Source organism: Lissotriton helveticus, chromosome 1_1 (assembly GCF_964261635.1).
Source record: "Lissotriton helveticus chromosome 1_1, aLisHel1.1, whole genome shotgun sequence".
Classification (NCBI taxonomy): Eukaryota; Metazoa; Chordata; class Amphibia; order Caudata; family Salamandridae; genus Lissotriton; species Lissotriton helveticus.
Genome location: NC_136057.1, coordinates 2,096,198,614 through 2,096,217,779, shown reverse-complemented (window position 1 = coordinate 2,096,217,779; position 19,166 = coordinate 2,096,198,614). Strand labels below are relative to the sequence as shown.

Genomic DNA, 19,166 nt, shown 5'->3' with positions numbered 1-19,166 from the left:
AAAGTGGGCACAGTCCCCAGATGAGCAGCACTTTCAAAACTCCGAGGCCATTTCCCTGACTAATTTTTCAAAAAGGGGAGAGTGTGGCCCAGACGGACAGAAGTGGGGTAAGGGCCCAATAACTTTACACGAAAGACAAGAACCCACACTTCCATGAATTTCACACCATATACTTTAGGGATGAAAAAAGATAAACACTATTTAATGTATTTACCTTGGCAATTAGTTGCGCCAGTTTTATTCATCAATTTTCAAAGAGAACATGTCACTATAGTCAAGAGAAATATCAAAGCCTTAAACGTAATGGCCAATTAGTGTCCAATATATACAATGAAAAATTCAATATTTACAATTAGTATTTACAATTGCGAAATGTGATTTAAACAACAAATTAACAAAAACATACATAAGTAGTGAAACTGTGCAAAAAATAGTACACAAACGTCATTATGTGATATCATTTGACAAATAAACTGAGGGGAATAATTATCCACATGTTTTTTAAACTAACATTTTTTATGAACCAACAGTTTTTTAAAGACTGAAATGTAGTATTTGGCAAAAAATGGAGATTTTTAGTAGGTCTCCAAAAACAACACAACAACCTCTCGGTAGCAATGTTGATAGGCTTTTAAATCATAAACAATTTCGATGTTTACAGGACTCAATCCTATCCGCCTACGCGTTTCGAGTTTGTGAGGGTTCTTCTCAAACTCTCTTCAGGGCCAAATGAATTCCATTCCCCATTTGTTAAACCTAATAGTGAAAACATAACAAATAATGAATGCTAAGCCAGCACAGCATAAGATTGAGTGCAGCATGCTGGCTCAGAAATAACACGAGTATTTCCAATTACAGCGCTGTGTTTTGCAAAATGAAGGAAACTGATAAATAGCAGCATGACCAGAAGGCCTTTTCAACCACAGCCAGGTAGGAGCATAATGTTAGTCTGTCCCATTGAAAATGGCACCTTTTGTTTAAAAACAGGCATTACATATAAAACTCCTGTTTCTCTAGAAAAACGCACAAATCCTTCAGAATCCTTCAAAAATTCCGCAAGTCATTTGGATGAACTAACCTACCTCGCGTCCCTAGAGGTACGTTTTTAACAATTGTACATAGGAGGATACTTTAGCGGGTTGATGGAAGCAGCTAGCACTAAGCATTCATTATTTGTTATGTTTTCACTATTAGGTTTAACAAATGAGGAATGGAATTCATTTGGCCCTGAAGAGAGTTTGAGAAGAACCCTCACAAACTCGAAACGCGTAGGCGGATAGGATTGAGTCCTGTAAACATCGAAATTGTTTATGATTTAAAAGCCTATCAACATTGCTACCGAGAGGTTGTTGTGTTGTTTTTGGAGACCTACTAAAAATCTCCATTTTTTGCCAAATACTACATTTCAGTCTTTAAAAAACTGTTGGTTCATAAAAAATGTTAGTTTAAAAAACATGTGGATAATTATTCCCCTCAGTTTATTTGTCAAATGATATCACATAATGACGTTTGTGTACTATTTTTTGCACAGTTTCACTACTTATGTATGTTTTTGTTAATTTGTTGTTTAAATCACATTTCGCAATTGTAAATACTAATTGTAAATATTGAATTTTTCATTGTATATATTGGACACTAATTGGCCATTACGTTTAAGGCTTTGATATTTCTCTTGACTATAGTGACATGTTCTCTTTGAAAATTGATGAATAAAACTGGCGCAACTAATTGCCAAGGTAAATACATTAAATAGTGTTTATCTTTTTTCATCCCTAAAGTATATGGTGTGAAATTCATGGAAGTGTGGGTTCTTGTCTTTCGTGTAAAATTTCCCTGACTAAGGCACACATCAATATCTCTTGGGGTGGCAATTGCGTGTGGAGCCCGTGATTATCGGAGGGCCAAGTCCTGCCGGGCTATACAGGTCTCATAACGCCTCAGGCTGGTGCTTGTAAATGTGGCAGTCCTTCCCGCAGTATTCGCCCCCCACTGGCAGTCCGCACCTGGAGCCGGGCCCCTCTCACCTCTTGCTGGGTACCGACTCCCTACATGCCTCAGCAGCCGCGGGCAGCCCTACCGCTCCTCTTCCCCGTCACCTCGGAGCAGGCGAGCCGGTGATCTCGTGTGGCTTGCGCCGCAGGCGTCACTCTGCCTCCTGGTGTCCTCCGCTGTTTCACGGGTGGGGGCACCCCTCCGCAGTCCGCGCCCGACGGTGCCTACCAGCCCCAATTTCTTTCTGTCAGCTCCACGCGGCTGAAGACCCAGCCGCCAATCATTCTCCACCGCGGTCTGACTGCAGGACAGTCCCCTCCTTCAGCCCCAGCAATAGGCCGCGCCGTGTCTCAGTACCTCCCTGGCGTTTTGGTGGACACACACGCTCAGGGAGGAGATCGCTTCACAGTCCGCGCCTGTCCGACCCAATTCCTCTCCGCCGGCTCCACGTGTCAGATGACCCAGCCGCTGATCGTCCCCCGCCGGGGCCCAACTGCAGGACAGTCCCCGGCTTCAGCCCCAGAAATCACCCACGCCGCGTCTTATTACCTCCCCAGTGTTCTGGTGGGTGCACACACTCAGGGAGGAGATCGCTGGGATCACCACAGGTTCTGCTTGTTGTTAATCGCCTGCCAGGTATAATTTATGTGCGGATTAGTGATCAGATTGACGGGGGAAGCTACTCTTCCCATGGAGCTCCCCTAGGCTGCGGCCATTTTAGTCGGCAGCAAGCCATGCCCTCCCGTTTTATATGTTCTGATCTTGTTTGTCTCATAAGAAAACAGTTTCTTATTTCCAAAGACACCCTAATACAAAATGACTCCCGAGACCCTTGCAGGAGTAACACCTGTAATAGAGTTAATGATTGAACAAGGTATTCTGAGAGAAATACTAGGGAGTCCTTGTAATTGACCTATTATGGGAATTAAGAAACCAAGCAGTAAGTATAGAATAGTTCAATATTTACAGAAGGTTAATAAGATAGTGATACCTTATTGCCCAATAGTGCCAAACCCCGCAGTAATTATTTACCAGATTCCATGTGATGCGGAGTGGTTGACAGTGATTGAATTTATGCCAAGCATTTGTCTTGACACCTTTGCATCCGGATAGCCAATATTTATTTGCGTTCCAGTTCGGAGACCGTGTTTTGGCATGGTGCCTAGTTCTACAAGCGTATACAGAGAGCCCCTCAATCTTCAATCAGATTTTGAAGAAGTACTTAGAGTCATTAGTGATGCCAGAAGACTCAGTTTTGGTGCAATATATTGATGATTTGCTCATTGAATCCATGACTACCGATACTATTGCTCTACTGAACGATTTGGCAGTAGGTTGGCATGAAGTGTCACGAGCAAAATTACAATTTCATCAAAAAGGAGTTCTATGTTTGGGACAGAAAGTTGAGGAAGGAGTCAGGAAAGTATCAAATGATTGAATAACTGTGATCTTGTAAATGAATCCACCCAAAACAGACAAAGAAGTTTGAATGTTTTTAGGAATAGATGGATACTGCAGACAATGGATCAGTGTTTTTTCATTGACAGCCAAGCCATTGCGAAGATTGACACATAAATGTGATCGATCCACTTCAATTGAATGAGGAGTGCATGAGGGCATTTGTGGAATTGCGAGACAGCCTGTGTCGAGCACCTGCATTAGGAATGCCAGATTACAACAAGGATTTTGCCTTATTCTGCTGTGAAAGAGATGGTTGTGCACTTTCAGTCCTAATGCAAATACATAGAACAGCATGTCGTCCTGTGGCACATTTCTCTGCAACACTAGATTCAGTGGTTGCAGCTTTACCAGGATGTTTGAAAGCAGTTTATGTTACTTGTGTGAGTTTGGAACAGAGTGAAACAATTGTGGTGGGACATCCTTTGAGAGTGTATGTGCCACATTCTGTTGAAATTTTGTTGACACAAACTCGAACACAACTCCTTACAAGCAGTCGGTTGACAAAATATTAAAGACTGATTCGGGGAGCTGAAAATGTGACTGTGACAAGATGCACACATTTGAATCCGGCTACTTTGTTATTAGTCAAGGTTGTGAGGAAGTGGTGGATGAAGCTGATCATGATTGTCTGGATATGACTGAGCTGTGTACAACGCAATGGCATGATATAAAAGATGTACCATTGTCTGAATCAGATTGCGTGATGTTTGTGGAAGGATCATGCTTGAGGGACGTAAAGCGTATCTTGCAAGATTCATATGCAGTCTGAACAGTGGCCATAGTCCTTGAAGCTTCATGCTTAAAAGGAGTAAGTTCAGCTTACATTTTGAAGCTTGTTTGAACAAACAAGGCCATGCATCATAAGGAAAAATGTGAGAATAACCATATTCACTGAGATTCAATATGGTTTTGGAATTGTCCATGACTTTGACAATTATGGTTGCAAAGTGGATTTTTAACGTCTTCTGGTTCACCAATTCGAAATGGAAATTATGTAAATGAGTTATTGGTTGCACTACAATTGCCCAAAGAGATTGGAGTTGTAAAATGTACAGCACACAAATTGGGAAATTGATATATTACAAATGGAAATCGCTATGCAGATCAAGTTGCATGATTTTGTGCTCAAAATTCAATTTCGTTCAGCAAGAGTACGCAGTTATCTGATATGAATTGTCATCTGGTGTTTTCTTCTTTAGAGAAAATGGAAGAAATTAGGCAATTGCATGAGGAAGCTAGTTAGGAAGAAAGTTAAATTTGGATCAAGGCAGGTTGTTCATGTAGGGCCCAAGATGAAGTATGGGTCTATGCTGACGGAAGAACAATATTGCCGGACAGCCTGTTGTCACAAATGACTAGAATGTCGGCTGGTGGGTTCTTAATGATTGATACTGAATTTGTGACTTGTAACTTATAATATCGATGGTTTTACAAAATCGTCTTGCTCTTGATGTATTATTGGTAAAAGAGGGAGGCGTCTGTAGCATGTTGAAAATCCAACTGTATTGCACATATATCCCTGACAAAAGTAAGAATCTAGAGGGATATATTACTAATATTACGCATTTATGGGAAGATTTAACAGAACTGAAGGTTGACGGTGCTTGAGAGAAAATTGGTAAGGGTTTATCTTCAGTGGGTAACTGGTTTTTGGCATTTGGGAATAGTCTGTTAGGGAAAATACTAACGCCAATGAGTGCTATTGCTAAAGGGATATTAATGATGATATTAATATATACATGCTGTAAGTGCAAAAGTCAAACAGTAGAGACCAAACAAAGAGCAAGAAAGAGAGAAGACAGAGTTGGAAGATAGAAAAGGAATTTACTATAAGATTGTAAAAGTTATAGATGGGGTTAGGTGGAAACAGAAGAAAGCTACTGCTTTCTAGGTAGTATCATCAGATGGTAATCAGATTTTTAGGTTTTTATGCTTCCTTATCAAAGGGGGTATTGATGGAGCAGGGTTTTGCAAAATAAAACCAGCTCGGATCAAACTTCTAATTGTGTGGATTGTTAACAAAAGTTGTGTGAAAATTAACAAAGAAGAACTAAAAATAGGGGAAACATGAAGGTGAGCAAAAGCATGCTGGAAAGAGATTAGTATTTGTTGTGCTTTTCTAGTATGCCTCAGACATGGATGATTAATGCAGAGAAAATAATGATAACAAAAAGTTTTAAAGGAGATATTTTTCCTTTACACTAATTGTCTAAAACTATGTACATAATGAGTAGAGAAATGCAAAGCATAAATAATGAAGTTTCCTTGTGATATGAATAATTAATTGTGTTTGTGTTTTTCCTAGAGAAAAAGTACACTTTACTGTTCTACAGAAAAGGCCTCAAAAGTATTTAGATGTAATTTGCTTTCTAAAACACATGCTGCAAAGAAATGCATTTTGTCCTTCGAGACTTCTTGACGATGGCCATGGCTGTGTGGAGGAAGTAATGAATGTTATTAATGGAATTTCTTTGCCGACCGGAGAAAGCGTTCTTGTGAACAATTGTGCTGGAATTTTGTAGCAAATACTACTGAGTGCCATGTGCAAGCTGCGGAAAAGATTATTGGAGTTTCCTCTGCTGACAGACGATGACGATGGTTACCTAAAGACAAAGGAACTGCTGAGAGTTAGGTGCACTGGAAAGTGGAGTGATCAAACACCCCAGACCTAGTTCAATCAGAATTGTGGATTTATGTGTTTTAATACATGAGGGGGTGAGTTCTTAGTGAATAAGGTTATAACTACTAGTGCTAGAATTATTAGGTTAGAGTTGATTGCTGAGAAGCTGCTTGTTGTCGCTATTTGAGGGAGAGATTTTGACTCTGCGAGATGACTGGGCTGTGTTGCTCCTTACTTAACTGTCTGGCTGTTGTTCTGTTGATCCTGATTCTTTAACTTTGCTCCTCATACCTTGGTGACAGGACCCCAGCTTACTCTTCTGGCCGGAGAGTAGCTCTTGAAACTATTAGCATTTTGTGTCATAGTTATTCTTAGGTTTGGACGAAATATCCGAGGTTGCATTTGAATCTTATTTGCAAATGTTCTTTTCTCTCTTCACCTATCCACTCACGCATGCCCCATTGTGAGATGTCATTATGTATTGCTGTACTGATATTATCTATGATTCGAGCTGTATTGTATTTGATAAGCATTCACAATTTCTTTAAAAATTAGATAAAGCACGTTTATAAGTAACCAGAGATTGTCATTATTAATGTTATTTGAGAATGGTGCTTGAATTATTTCTTGTTAAGGTCCTCATAAATTAGGTCTCCATCTATATTCTTTGCCAATCCCTGACAACGTTCAATTGTCCATTGGAGAGGGAGGACCACAGAATATTATGTAGAATTTGTATACAAATTACATAGCGGAAGAGACTGGTTGGTGTTGAATTTGGTTGCTGATGGTAGAATTTGGTAAGCCCTTTACGCTCCATCAAGTGTTACCACCACCAAAAATATAAGTAAGGATCAGTGCTTGAAACAGAAATAAATGAGTTATTGGAAAAGAGTGTATGTGAACTGCATCAGGTAGTAAAAGTGCTAGATAGGCAGACTTAGTCCACCAAGGACATTCTGAGAGTTAAAAGTTCAACACTGCCGTCTTCTGTGAAGTGCAGGCCATGGATTGGAGGCCTGGCTATCCCAATTTTTCCATCGCTCTAAGGCTTGGAAGTAGATTACTCTTACTGTGGGTAAGAGTAACAACTGATATTCAGAGGACTACAAATGACAAAAGATGACTAGGAGTGACGCTACATAAACTTATTAGATCTGGCCTTCCATTGTTCACTCATCAGTGTCTCCATGAAGAGTGGCAGCTTGTCCTGCATTCGCCAACACATATCCAAATTATGCTGGGAAATCATGAAGTTTTGATATTCTTACGACTGGTTTTACCCGTGACTCGTTACAGGTCCTGTCATTAATTGTTTTTATTAAAACAGCACTTCCATAAAAAACACAGTCAAACAACTTGTTTTTTCTTTCTCGAGTAACCTCATTTATGTCTAACCATAACCCAAAGTGATACAACATTAATAATGCAATCTTAAAGAGAGTAGTCGATTACTTAACCAACCCACCTGAATGGACTGTTGAGAAATATTTCCACTTCCTGATGAAATTCCGCTGAATGCATCAATTAGGCCATTGGAGTCCAGTTTATCTGAAGCAGAGAATTTAAGACCCCCTGTAATAAAAAAGGTTAATATTTTTGAAAAATAGATTATTGCACTATAGCATATGCAGTTTTTGACATAGTAAAGTAAAGTAAAGTAAGTTTATTGTGCATAGTTAGTTAAAACCAGTGCAAAGCGTAGTACAAACAGTAGAAAAGGACTTTAAAATATCATAATAATTTATACATTATTATCGTCATTAAAAAGCATGCACTAAAAACCCAGTCTGTTTGACCAGGAGCAGTTGTCTTTAAGGCAGGGCAGCGTGTTCCCTTGAGTCCTGTAGGCCGCCTACATGTTGTCTATGTCAATGATCGAGAGTTTTTGTTTGGACAGTTTTTGCTCGATCATTGCAAGGAACTTAACGTATCTGCAATTCAGTTTCGTGTTCCAAGGGTTCAGGCAGGCGAGAACCGCTTGCCTTCTCGTGCAAGTCCCTAGCTGCTTAAGCTGGACCTTTAACAGCTGTTGGCGGGCTGGCCGTAGCGCTTCGCAAAGACAGGTCAGATGAAGTATATCGCCCTTATCTGTGTTGCAAAACGGACAAACCTCGTGGCCATTAGTCCTGAGCCATGGTGGAAGATACTCTCTGCTGGGCAGAACCCCTAGTCTGTATTTCAAGAACTTCAGTTTTGTTGTCTTAGGATAACCCTGGCTGAAGTAAGGTTGTGGTGTCAGCAATTTATATGAGTTTAATGACATCCAGGCATGGTTTCTTTTGGCGAATGTGGCCTTGTCCTCTAGTAAGGATAGAGTTTTAACAATTTTCCAGACTAGTTTTTTGAATGGGTTGTGCCCAAGTTGCATGTCCCAAATCGCAGTTAGGTTAGTAGTCCCCAGAGCTGCCTTCTGGTAAGATCTTGCTTGAGATGTGTCCCTGTTTTGAATATCTTGCCATAGCAGCGAGTTTAGAGTGTTGGTGGTGGTCGAGCAAAGTTTGTGTCAGCAGATGATATACGCTCCCTGTCTGGCAAGAACTTGCTTTTGCAATCCGAATTCCAGCCTAAGTTGGGCAGGTGATGTGTAGGGCGGAAGGGAAAACATTATTCTATAGGCTTTTGTCTGGATTGTGTCCAGGATCTTGGAGTCTCTCCCACAAAGCGCCTCACTGCCATAACAAATAGAGGGGAGTAGCTTAGCCTGGATAACTCTCAGATAAGGGGTTAGAATTGGCCCCATCAGTTGATTGGTTATGTTTTTTAGTGTGACGGCAATGCACGCCCATCTCTTTTTTGCTTCCTGCTTTTGCTGTGCAAAAGTGCCATCTCTGTCAAAGAGAACTCCCAAGTATTTGTAGACAAGTGCCGACTCTATTTTTTGACCGCCTAGTGCCCATGACTTCTGTGGCTTCTTCTTGGTGTTGATCGACATGGTGCGTGTCTTGCTCACATTTTTTTAAAGTTTGTTTTCCATGGCGTAGCTGTGCATTTGGGTCATAAGCTGCTGGAGGCCGATGTAAGTATGGCTAAGTAGCACAACGTCGTCCGCGTACAGCAGGTTGCTCAGGGTTTTTCCCCCCAACCTCGGGGAATGGGAGTTGCATGTATTGAGTGAGCCTGATAGATCCGCCATAAACAGATTGAACAGTATTGGGGCAAGCACGCACCCTTGCTTGAGGCCTTTGGTGGTACGAACTTTAGATGACAGGTGTGTCCCGCCTCCTAGCTTCACCTGCACCCAGGTATCAGAGTGTAGAAGCTTCAGCATGCTTAGAATCGGCTGTGGTATTCCCCATTGTGCCAGTTTCCCCAAAAGTCTGCCTCTCTGGATGTTGTCAAATGCTGCGCTGAAATCGATGTAGCACATATGCAGCGGCATTTTTTTTGTTTTTGCTGCATCAATCATTAGAGAGATGGCCAGAATATTGGTAGCTGTTCCAGTATTTTTCCGGAAACCGGTCTGGTTCAATGGTATGATGTGATTTTCATCCGCCCATAGCACAATTTCCTCTAAGAGGGTTCCCGCAAAGTATTTTGCCTCATTATCGAGGAGGGCTACTAATCGGTAGTTGTTAGGGTCCGTTTTGTCGCCTTTTTTGAATATGGGGACAATCGTCGACCCTCTCCAAGATTCTGGGATTTTGTGTAAGAGTCTTACTTCCGAGAATAGCGGTTGCATGTTGGTAGCCCATTCTGTGATCTTTTCCTTAAATAGGGCTGGCGGAATACCGTTTGGTCCCGGAGCACCTTCCTTCCTGCCCTTCCGAATCTGTTTCTTTATTAATGCTATTTGCTGGCCGGCTGTTGTATCCGAGATGTTTTTGGATGGGCCTTGCTCTCTTCTGGTCAGGGCCTTCAGCGTGACCATTGTGGAGTTAGGCTCTGTGATGTTCGTTTTTTGTGCTCCTGCATGTTCTGGATGGTCATTGAAGTGGCTAGAGAGGTAATTGATCCATGACTCTTCCACAATGTGCGAGCCTAGTTCTTTATGCTGTGGTCGTAGGATCCTATTTGCTGATTGCCAAAAGGGTGCACTGTTACTACTTTTGCTGTTGTGTAATAATTTAGCCCATGTCTCATTTTCGGCGTCTTTCTTTATGTTCCATTTTATGCTTTTGAGCTCAGTTCTTTGTTTCTTCAACACTATCCTAAGCTGTACGTTGTGGGAGGCTGATCTTAGCTTTCGTAAGGTTTAATTTACTGATCTTTTATGCTGCCTTAATTCTGCTCTGGGTCCTTTTTTTTGAGTTGGTTTTACTGCTCACATTGTGCAAGTTAGTTTTTGGGGGGGACTTGGTTGCCAGTTCTTTTAGCAAAGATCCTGTGTATTGCTCCCAGTGAGGGATGTGCCCAGCTGCATTTGGTTTTTGTGTGTTATATCGTTGAAGGGCAGTATCGGCCAGAGTTGTTAGGTTGGTTGGTGTGCATTTGATTCTTTTTTGATTGATGGTACAGATCGCCCCTAGCGTTTTGTCTGGCCTGATTGCAATAGGCGATTTTGATGTCAGATAGCATTCCTGGGGACGGTGGTCGCTTTCGCCTTTGTCCCCCATTCTGAATTCCAAGATATAGGGGAAGAGTGCCAGACTGACGAATGTGTAGTCCAAGATGGAGCTGGCTGTTTGTGAGTAGAATGTTTCTACTGGAGGACGGTCTGTCATGAATCTTCCATTTAAAGCCCGGAGATTTAGATGTTCTAAGTCTTTAAGTAAGGAATTGTATGGATGCTTTCTCCTGTGTTACGGGGAACTTTGTGGTGGTATGGTGTAAATTATATTTAGAGCCAGGACCTCTTCTTCTACTGATGAGCCAAGTAGGTTTTGGTTGAAGTCCCCTGACAGGAGGAAGAGTGCCTTTTCCATCTGAGACATATACTCCGCAAGTTGATTAGAAATTATGTTGGAAGCTTTACCTCTACGTTTAGGGTGGACGTATGCATTGACAAGGCATTTCTCTTCTTCTTTGTTACAGAACTTTAATTTTATTTTTACTGTTATGGTTGAGGGTGTGGAGGAGCTCATGAGAACTGCCGACGATATTGTTGTGTTGGATATATATGTAGCCAGGCCTCCTGACTGGTGGCCAAATCTGTTGGTTCTAATTTCTGCTGTTGAGTAGCAGGTGAAGCCTGTGATGTGTTGTGTAGATGTCAGCCAGGTTTCCTGCAGCATTACTATATCAAATAGAGAGATGTACTTTTGGAAGTCTGGGTCATCCATTTTTGAGATTAGGCCGTTTATGTTCCAAGAGCAGATGCCTATGGTTGGCACACTGCCCTTTATGCCATCTCTCGTTTGTTGATGGCATCAGTCCTCTTCAGGATGTATGAAGATCGTTCGAGAGAGAATTTCTCTTGTTAGTGCTCGATTTTGATATGGCGCCCCCCTTGTGCTCGCTTCTGTCCATCCCCGGGGACTGCGTGTGTTTTTAATTGGCGGACTTCCTCTCAGGGGCTTAGTCGTGCTGAGAGTCCAGATCTGATGGTCCTTTCGCAGTGGTCTTGCCTCCGATTTTGAGCTTGTCCTCCTCTGAAGGGGTGAGGGGTAGGCTGGTTTTAGTATGGGGGCTAGCTTGATGCCCCAGATCTAGAATTGCTCTGCTTCTGCTGCAAGAGACTCTGCGACGTTGTTGGAAGACCAAGTGGTCTTGGTCCCCTCCGGGCTGTTTGGATTTGCGGCGGGCAAGAATTCAACCGAGATTAAGGGGCAGATTTATGAAGGCCTTGCGCCGCCGGTGCGTCACTTTTTCCCATGTTAAAAATGACGCACCGGCGGCGCAAGGCCTTCATAAATCTGCCCCTAAGTCCTTAGTGCTTATCCCCTCCAGGCTGGGAATATGTTCCATTAGTTTAAGAATGTTGCCACGGTTGAGCGTGTCGTGCTGCCCTTGTGACTTATATTCCGGAACAAAGACTAGCATCTATGTTGTTTGTTTGGTGCTTCCTGCCTCCTTGTATTTGTTGTTGAGTGATGTACTTGAGCTAATGATGCATGACCTACATGAGTTTCGCGAGGTACTGGGGTAGAGCCTTCACCTAGCGTGTTGGCGTTAATTGTTGATACTTTGAATGAAGGTGTTTGCTTTGATATTGATCGTGTTTCGGATGGCCGTTTTGCTTGGGAACGCTCAGTTTGATTAGAAACAGGGTGAATAGTAAGGTCCGATGTGTCTGTGACATGGGCTACAAGAATTTGGCTTAGCATTGGGCCAAGTTTTCTATTCCTGTCCCCCACCTCAGAATTTCACCTGAGTGGATGGTTGCTAACATCTACTGATGGTGAGTCTTGGTTGGTAGTTGGTTCTGTTGTACCCCTTTCCGTTTGGAGAGGAGGCTCCTTGCTTTGCAGTGTTGAGACTCCCGCTTGGTCCTCAGAGGCCTTTGCTGTCTTATTCTTGGCACAGTTTGGCAGTATAAGGTGATTGACCTTTGCTGCCACCTCTCTCAATTCGCTGTTTGTTCCGTTTGGACTCTTACCGGTGGTCCTTTGGACCCTTGCCCTTCTTGATTAGGCTGGCTGCTGTTTGTTTTGTGGTGCTGCTGATTTGAGCCTAGGGGCAAGTGGTTTTCGCTATCTATGGGGTTAGCATTGTTTGTGTTGTCCCACGATCTCTCCTTTGTGTCATAGAAGATGGGGAAGTATTTAGACGTGGATGCTTCAGTTTTTTGCTTACGCCCTTTTCTTTTTTGTTGGCGTCGCTGTTTGGCGTTGAGTTTATGCGAGTGCTCCTGTCCCGTGTGGATTGTCTCTTCGTTTGCGGATGCGGAGTGGGTGGTTGGCTCTGCTACAGTTCTGGATGCTTCGCTCCTGGTGTCTCCTGCTTCAGGGTTGGTGGTACCCATTTCTTTGATTGCGTATTCTCTGTGTAGGGTCTTCATATCTCCTATTAGATCATTTAGCATTGAGGGCAATGGGGCTACTTTGTCTAATGCCTGACTGCAGTTGCAGCTCAGATAGGTATTTGATTGTGCTCTCAGGATCAAGTTGTTTAGGTTGCCTAGCTTGTCGTCAATGCCAGCTGTGAAGACTGCCCGTGTATTGAGAAGATTAAGTTGAAGCTCCATTTTCTCTGATTGGTATTGCAGGGTATCTACTGCTAGTTGGATTGTATTTAGCAGTGAATTCCACGTTCCGATGTTTTGTTCCTTTGTCCGCTCATTCTCTAAAAAATCGTTGCCGGGCATGTTTAGGTTTTTGGCTGCCGAAGGTGAGTCAGGGGCATGAGTCTCTTTGTGATCAGGTGTGTAAGTGGCTAGCATATCTTCCCATTCTCGTGTATTGAGATAGGACACTAGTGCCCTTGCTTCGGCTTTGCTGCTGGAATCGTGGGAACTTGCAGCCTCCATACCAGAGGCGCTTCTTGCTAAGTTGTAGATTTTCTGATCTGTAGTTGGTAGAGCGCGTTCAGCCGTTGGGTGAGACTTGATGGGTGTGCTATGAGTATGGCTCATGGGTTGCGAGTCCAGCTCCGGACATGGTGCTATTTCTTTTGCTGGAGCCGGCGCTGGTGTCTGTAGGCCAGCCCCGGAAGCCCTTTCAATGGGGCAACTGTCTGATTTATCCGCTGTTTTTTGCGCTACAATGATTTTCTCATTCAGGTTGCCTTTAAGATCATCTAGTGGGGGTGATGAAGTGATTTCCCGGCTGCAAAGGACCGAGCCAGCTGGATGGGCGTGCAAAATCTTCTCATTGAAGACAACGGAATTAGAATGTTTCCCTCTTTCGCTTGAGGTCTCCAGAGGAATGCTAGTGTTCCCGTGCCCCGAGGTGCTGCCCTGCGCAGGATCCGACGAAAGGCCCCCTTGGGGCGACGGGCCTTCGGGTGCAAGCAGTGGTGGCGAAGGGTGTGCTGGTCCCAGGACAGCGGGAAGAAGTGGTGTTTGCAGTCCAGACAGGTGACCGTTGCTCGAGAATATAGCTGCACCCGCGTCCTTTAGGAATTCAAACTTTGTGTATATTTTGGGCTGATAGAGTTTTTTGGCAGTTTGTGGTGTGCTTGCTACGGTCTCTGGTATCAGGACTGTTAGAGATCCTTGCTCTGTTGTATTATAGCTCAGCCCCAGTGCCTGTTCTGATGTAGAGTGGTTCGGCTCCATGCCGATGGTCGAGTTTGCGCTCGTTTTCCTTTTCTTTTTCTTGTGCCCTTTCCCATTTCCCAGTTTTTCGTTCGTTTTTGGTTTAACTTCCAGGGGCCCCCTGACCTTGCCTGACAACATTTCGTTAGTAGCGATGATGGTAGGCTCGCTGATTTTCTGTCCATAAGTTGAAGGTACCGCCCTGCTCTCTCTCAGGAGCAGCTGTCGCCTCTCTCTCCTCTCCTGGAGAACGTGGGCTGGCACCCGCTGGGTTGGGCGTGCTGACACAAAGCAACGAGGGCTGGACGAGCCGTTTTGGAGTTTCCGCGCCTCAGGCTCTCTAGCAGGTGTGGCTGCTGGTGGGTGGGTGTAGCGGAGATCGCGGGGGAGGGCTGGTTGTGAGTAGCCTTGCAGAGAAGCTGGCTGGCTGAATGTGAGCTGGCTGCGTTTTGAGCGGAGCGCGCAAAGGGGCCGTAGGTCAGTCAGACCTAGTAGGACTGCCTGTCAGACCCCCCGGGCTCTTACTTAGCGGCCGCCTCTACCGGCAGCCGCGCTCGCGCTTGTAGACTCGCCTTCCCCCGGATGACCTTGTGCCTCGCCGATGGTCGATGGTCAATGATCAATGAAGGTGAGTGGGGAGTGGGGATGATAAGTGGAAAAGTGGAAAAGTGAAAAAAGATTCCAGGTGCGTGGTCCAGGCGCGCAGTCTCACTTTTTACCCCCACTCCACCTCTTCTCCTCAGTGCCGGGCAAATGGGTGGAACGGAGCAGAAGAAGGCAGCTGCCGAAGTCCCGGAGTATCGAAATCCCGGGTCCAGGGACCTGAATTGCGGGGCTTGTAGCGGATGGAGAAGAGCCCCCAGGTGACGCCGTTGAAAACAGCAAGCAACTGCTGCCCCAGCAGTCCCCGCTCACCTCCCTACTCCTCGCTCCTAGTTCCTCCTCTCTCGCTCGCTCAGTCTCCCTCTGCTTTCAGCCTTTTTAGCCCCTGGCATCGGAAGAAGACAGGCTGAGGACCAGGCTTGGATCAGAGCAGCCCTGTAGCCCCCCTTTACGCTGCTCCTGACTACTCTCGGACGTTGTAATCACTTTCCGAGGTGGGCGGGCTGGGACCGGGACCAGGACGGGCTGGGGCGGTGGCTGGACCCGCCGCTCGGAACCGCGGTTCGCTGACAACCCCTGCCACTGACTGCCCCTGGCAGCCCCTAAGGAGCTGGTTCACGAGCGGGGAGATGCAGGCGGGCCGGTACCGGACCTCGGGTAACAGTGGAAGCCAGTGACACGGCTCGGTGAAAATTGTCGGCTCTGTGGTCCGGGTCCGCGGTGTGTTATCTGCTGCTGCAACGGACTCTCTCCTGTTGGCGTGTGACGTCGAGGGTAGGGGTGTGGACACAGAGTTTTTGACATAGGAGGAAAGTGACTGAAAAGGCGACAAATATATTCTCTCATGCCATCCTCAGGATTTGCACACATGCTCACCTTCTCAATCTTAGATCGAGCCCAACAGCAGAATCCTTAAAACACAGATTTTACATTTTACAATGTGAATCGTTGTGGTGCAAGAAATCACTGCCTTTCTTTCACATTTTCCATTGCTTTTAGGGCATCCTCAATATGTGGTCCTATATTTCCAAGTTCTCCATCAACACAGCTCTTGTGCATTAGTAACATCTGGTGCCCGGTTAGAAAATGTGGCTTGACTCATGGTGCCGCATATAGCACTGCTATCCCATAGCCCAGCAACCAACCTAATCACATTAACAAAACTGCAAGAATGCATGATATAGCATAAAATAGATGCAGACCAAATAAAATGGACTCAAGACACACTCATTTTGGATGAAAATTATGAGACAGGTTTATTAAACAAGGGATGGGTTAACTTGAGGGAGATTATCAGAACCCTTTTCAGAGGGCCACAGGGTAAGCAGGAGTTACTGGGCTCAACCATGGTAACTGAGGGCTTTTACTCCCGATGTCCAAGATACGCTTTACTATGGGATCCTGCTCCATTGGGCCAAGCACCCCTTCTGCACCTGACTCTCAATTAGGTTGTGTGTGATGAGCAGTCAAGGCTCCTTTGGGGCAGAGCGTTGGTACAGATCAGTGAACACAACTTGTACCTCAAAGTGCAAGATGAAGAACAATAAATTAATGTCCAGGCAAATACTTGAGTATTTTACTTCTACTTCAACACATGCAAAGGTAAAACAACATTCACAAGCATACGCAGTCCCCATGAGTTCGGGGGCTCTAGTACTTGTTAGGCCACTCCCTCTCCCATTAACTTTAGTGCAACTGGTTTAACGTTATTCCCCATTCGCTGCTGGCTGAATCCAGGGAATATAAACAATTAGGTCATACTCAAAAATTCACCCCTCTGACTCCTTTCAGAAGTTTAGTCACAAGAATGTACGTAGTCACAGTCCCTATCACTGTATGTCACCCAGGGCCCCAAAGGCCCAGGTCATGGCTTACCTACTCTGGTGGTATGGAACCCCTCAGTGGCACTGCAAAGACTTGCTCTTGGTCTGCACTGTTAGGCTGCATGCGGTCACTACCGGGAGCACCAGATAGGCTCTCTCCTTTGAGCCAGGCTACCAGCTAGTCACACTTTCTTTCATGGGCAGGTGTTCCAACGGGCTCCAGCAATGTCCTTGATCCTCAGGCATTCTTCGGTGCCGTTTGCACCTTGGTAACAGAAGCAGTGTTCAGTACTGGGCGCCAGCTTGAACTCTTGGCCTCAGTGTCTCCAGGGGCTCCTCACAGGGTCGTTGTGACAGCACTCACAAGTCTGGATATGCTGACCTGGTTTTGATGTTTACGTGGCCCCCTCATTGGCACACAGGGCCACCCACCTTGCAGGCCTGGCGATCTCCACACAGCACTCGCTCCTGGGCTCAGTCCACGGTGGCCCCTCTGGCATACAGGGATTGCCGAATCAATCCAGCACATGGGCTATGGGCCGATCGGTGCAAGAGGGATTCCTCACACAGGGAGTCCTCATGATAAAGATCCCCTCTTCTCACAGGGCAAACTGGTCTTGGACTGCAGGCAGGCTCTGGTGCTTCAGGCTCCAAGGCAGGAAGTCTTTGTTTCCCTGGGTATTTTCCCACATCCAAAAAGAAGACTAGCAGGCTTACACCCCCAGTCATGATCACAGGCTGAAGTCTTGCTGAGCTTCCCCTCCTCACACAGCCCGTCTGGCTGCTCAAACTCCCATACTTATAATCCTTCTCCAGGCACAACATGTAAATTAATGTCTGAGACTTAGAGGTTTTATGTTGGAGTTCTGCTTCTTTGTAGTGAACACATAAGATTCATGGGAGTGACCTGAGCTCCCACCTGATTGTCAGCCAAAAGTGATATGTGCATCAAAATGTTAATTCAGAGCTCCCAGCCCTACTCTATACGATTCTCCTATGAGCCCCATCTCCCCTTCCTAAACAAACTTACTTGTGATCAATCTGGCCTTTCCATCCTCCAGTGCATGTCTCTTCCAGATTACAGGAATTCATCAATAAACAAATCTTTCAGGGGGGATTCCTCTACTCCTCATGTTTTTCATCAGGTATGCCTGGGCTTCGCACCATGGAACCCAAGTGCCAACATGCAATGTACCAGTGCAGGCACACTTGAACTCAGTGTACATCCACAGTACGTACTGTAGCTATTATTAGTGGTCTTGCAGCACTGATTGTGCCACCCACTTCAGTAGTCTTTGTGTTCAGTTTAAACATAAGTGACAAGGGTGGGTAACGTGACTAAGTGGAGGTGACAATACACGAAATATCACACAAATAGACATAGAAATCCAGAACGTTATGTTCAAGTGGAGGGATTTTCAACAGGGGGTCGACGACGTTTCGATCTTTGGATACTTTAGATCATCATCAGTACTGTGTGAGTGTTCTGAAATAATTTAGGATTTGAGGAGCCTAGACAGTCGTCCGTATCTTAGTACAGTTTGGAGGAGAAATATTCATATTCTGAGTGGAGGAGATTTGACAAGGGGTAAATCATCTCATTACTGGAGTAATTAAACTAGTCCCAAGTAGTAAGCCATAGTGGATGAAGAGGGGTGGCGCCGCGGCCAGGGCGACTGACTCCAGAATCTGGGGATCACGGTTCAATCCCCGGTGCCGTTGGCAGATTAGCCCAGCACCATGTGACTCTGGGCAATAGCTTGCTTAATCTTCTCGACGGCCTCCAGCGCCTAGAGACCCTTACGGGTGATTGTCGCGCTTTACAAATGTGGATTATTATTATTATTATTATCGTATGCGAATGCTTTGCGTAGTTCATTAAATTACAGGAAGCCAAGGTAAATCAATGACGGGGCTTCGGGGGGCCTCTTTATCCTTGTTGAGCTGTGGCCTCAGATTAGGTTCGATATTTCCTGCTGGTAGTGGTTTAAAGTTCAATCGTCTTCGCAGCTGCCGTGACTGCTGAAGCTGCGGGCCATAGTCTTTGATCAGGCACACCATGCTGGGTGGACGTCCATCCGCTGCAGAAGGACAGCCACAAGACATACTGACCTGCCTTCATTCCTACCGCCAGAAAGAAACGATCATGTATGCGGCACAAGATCAATCCTCCATCACTTTTGAGGGTCACCACCTTTGGCTTTAGCAGGACCGCTACCCACTGACATTGCAGCGCAGAAGGGAGCTTAGGCCCATCACAGACCTTCTTCTTGATAATAATTTTTAAATACAAGTGGGGACACCCTTTCCGACTCCAATTTGTGTGGCAGGAGGAGACACGAACCGTACGGTCCCTGAAGGTCACGCAGGCACTTCCTGGAATGCCGGACCTAAGCCCTTTCTCGATAGTCACCTCCCTGAGACGGGATCTTGTGGCAGCGGTACCGCCTCACGGCGCTCCAGGCATTGACTAGTGAAGGTACTGAGCAAGCCAACTAAAGCAGTCAAGAAGCACGCAACAAACTAATCCAGCAGCTTCAGAGAGATGGCAAATCCGACCAAACAGATGGAGGCAATTGGCTGTATTTCG

General features: G+C 45.1%; 1 protein-coding gene across 1 annotated transcript in view; it reads right to left on the bottom strand.

The window, feature by feature from the left end:
* The window catches only part of LOC144756240 (calcium-activated chloride channel regulator 1-like), a 705,782-nt gene that overhangs the window by 153,332 nt on the left and 533,284 nt on the right, over positions 1-19,166 (bottom strand). The window contains exon 9 of the mRNA XM_078645871.1: positions 7,542-7,648. Coding sequence (XP_078501997.1) covers positions 7,542-7,648 — 107 coding nt within the window. The remainder of the gene's footprint in view (positions 1-7,541; positions 7,649-19,166) is intronic.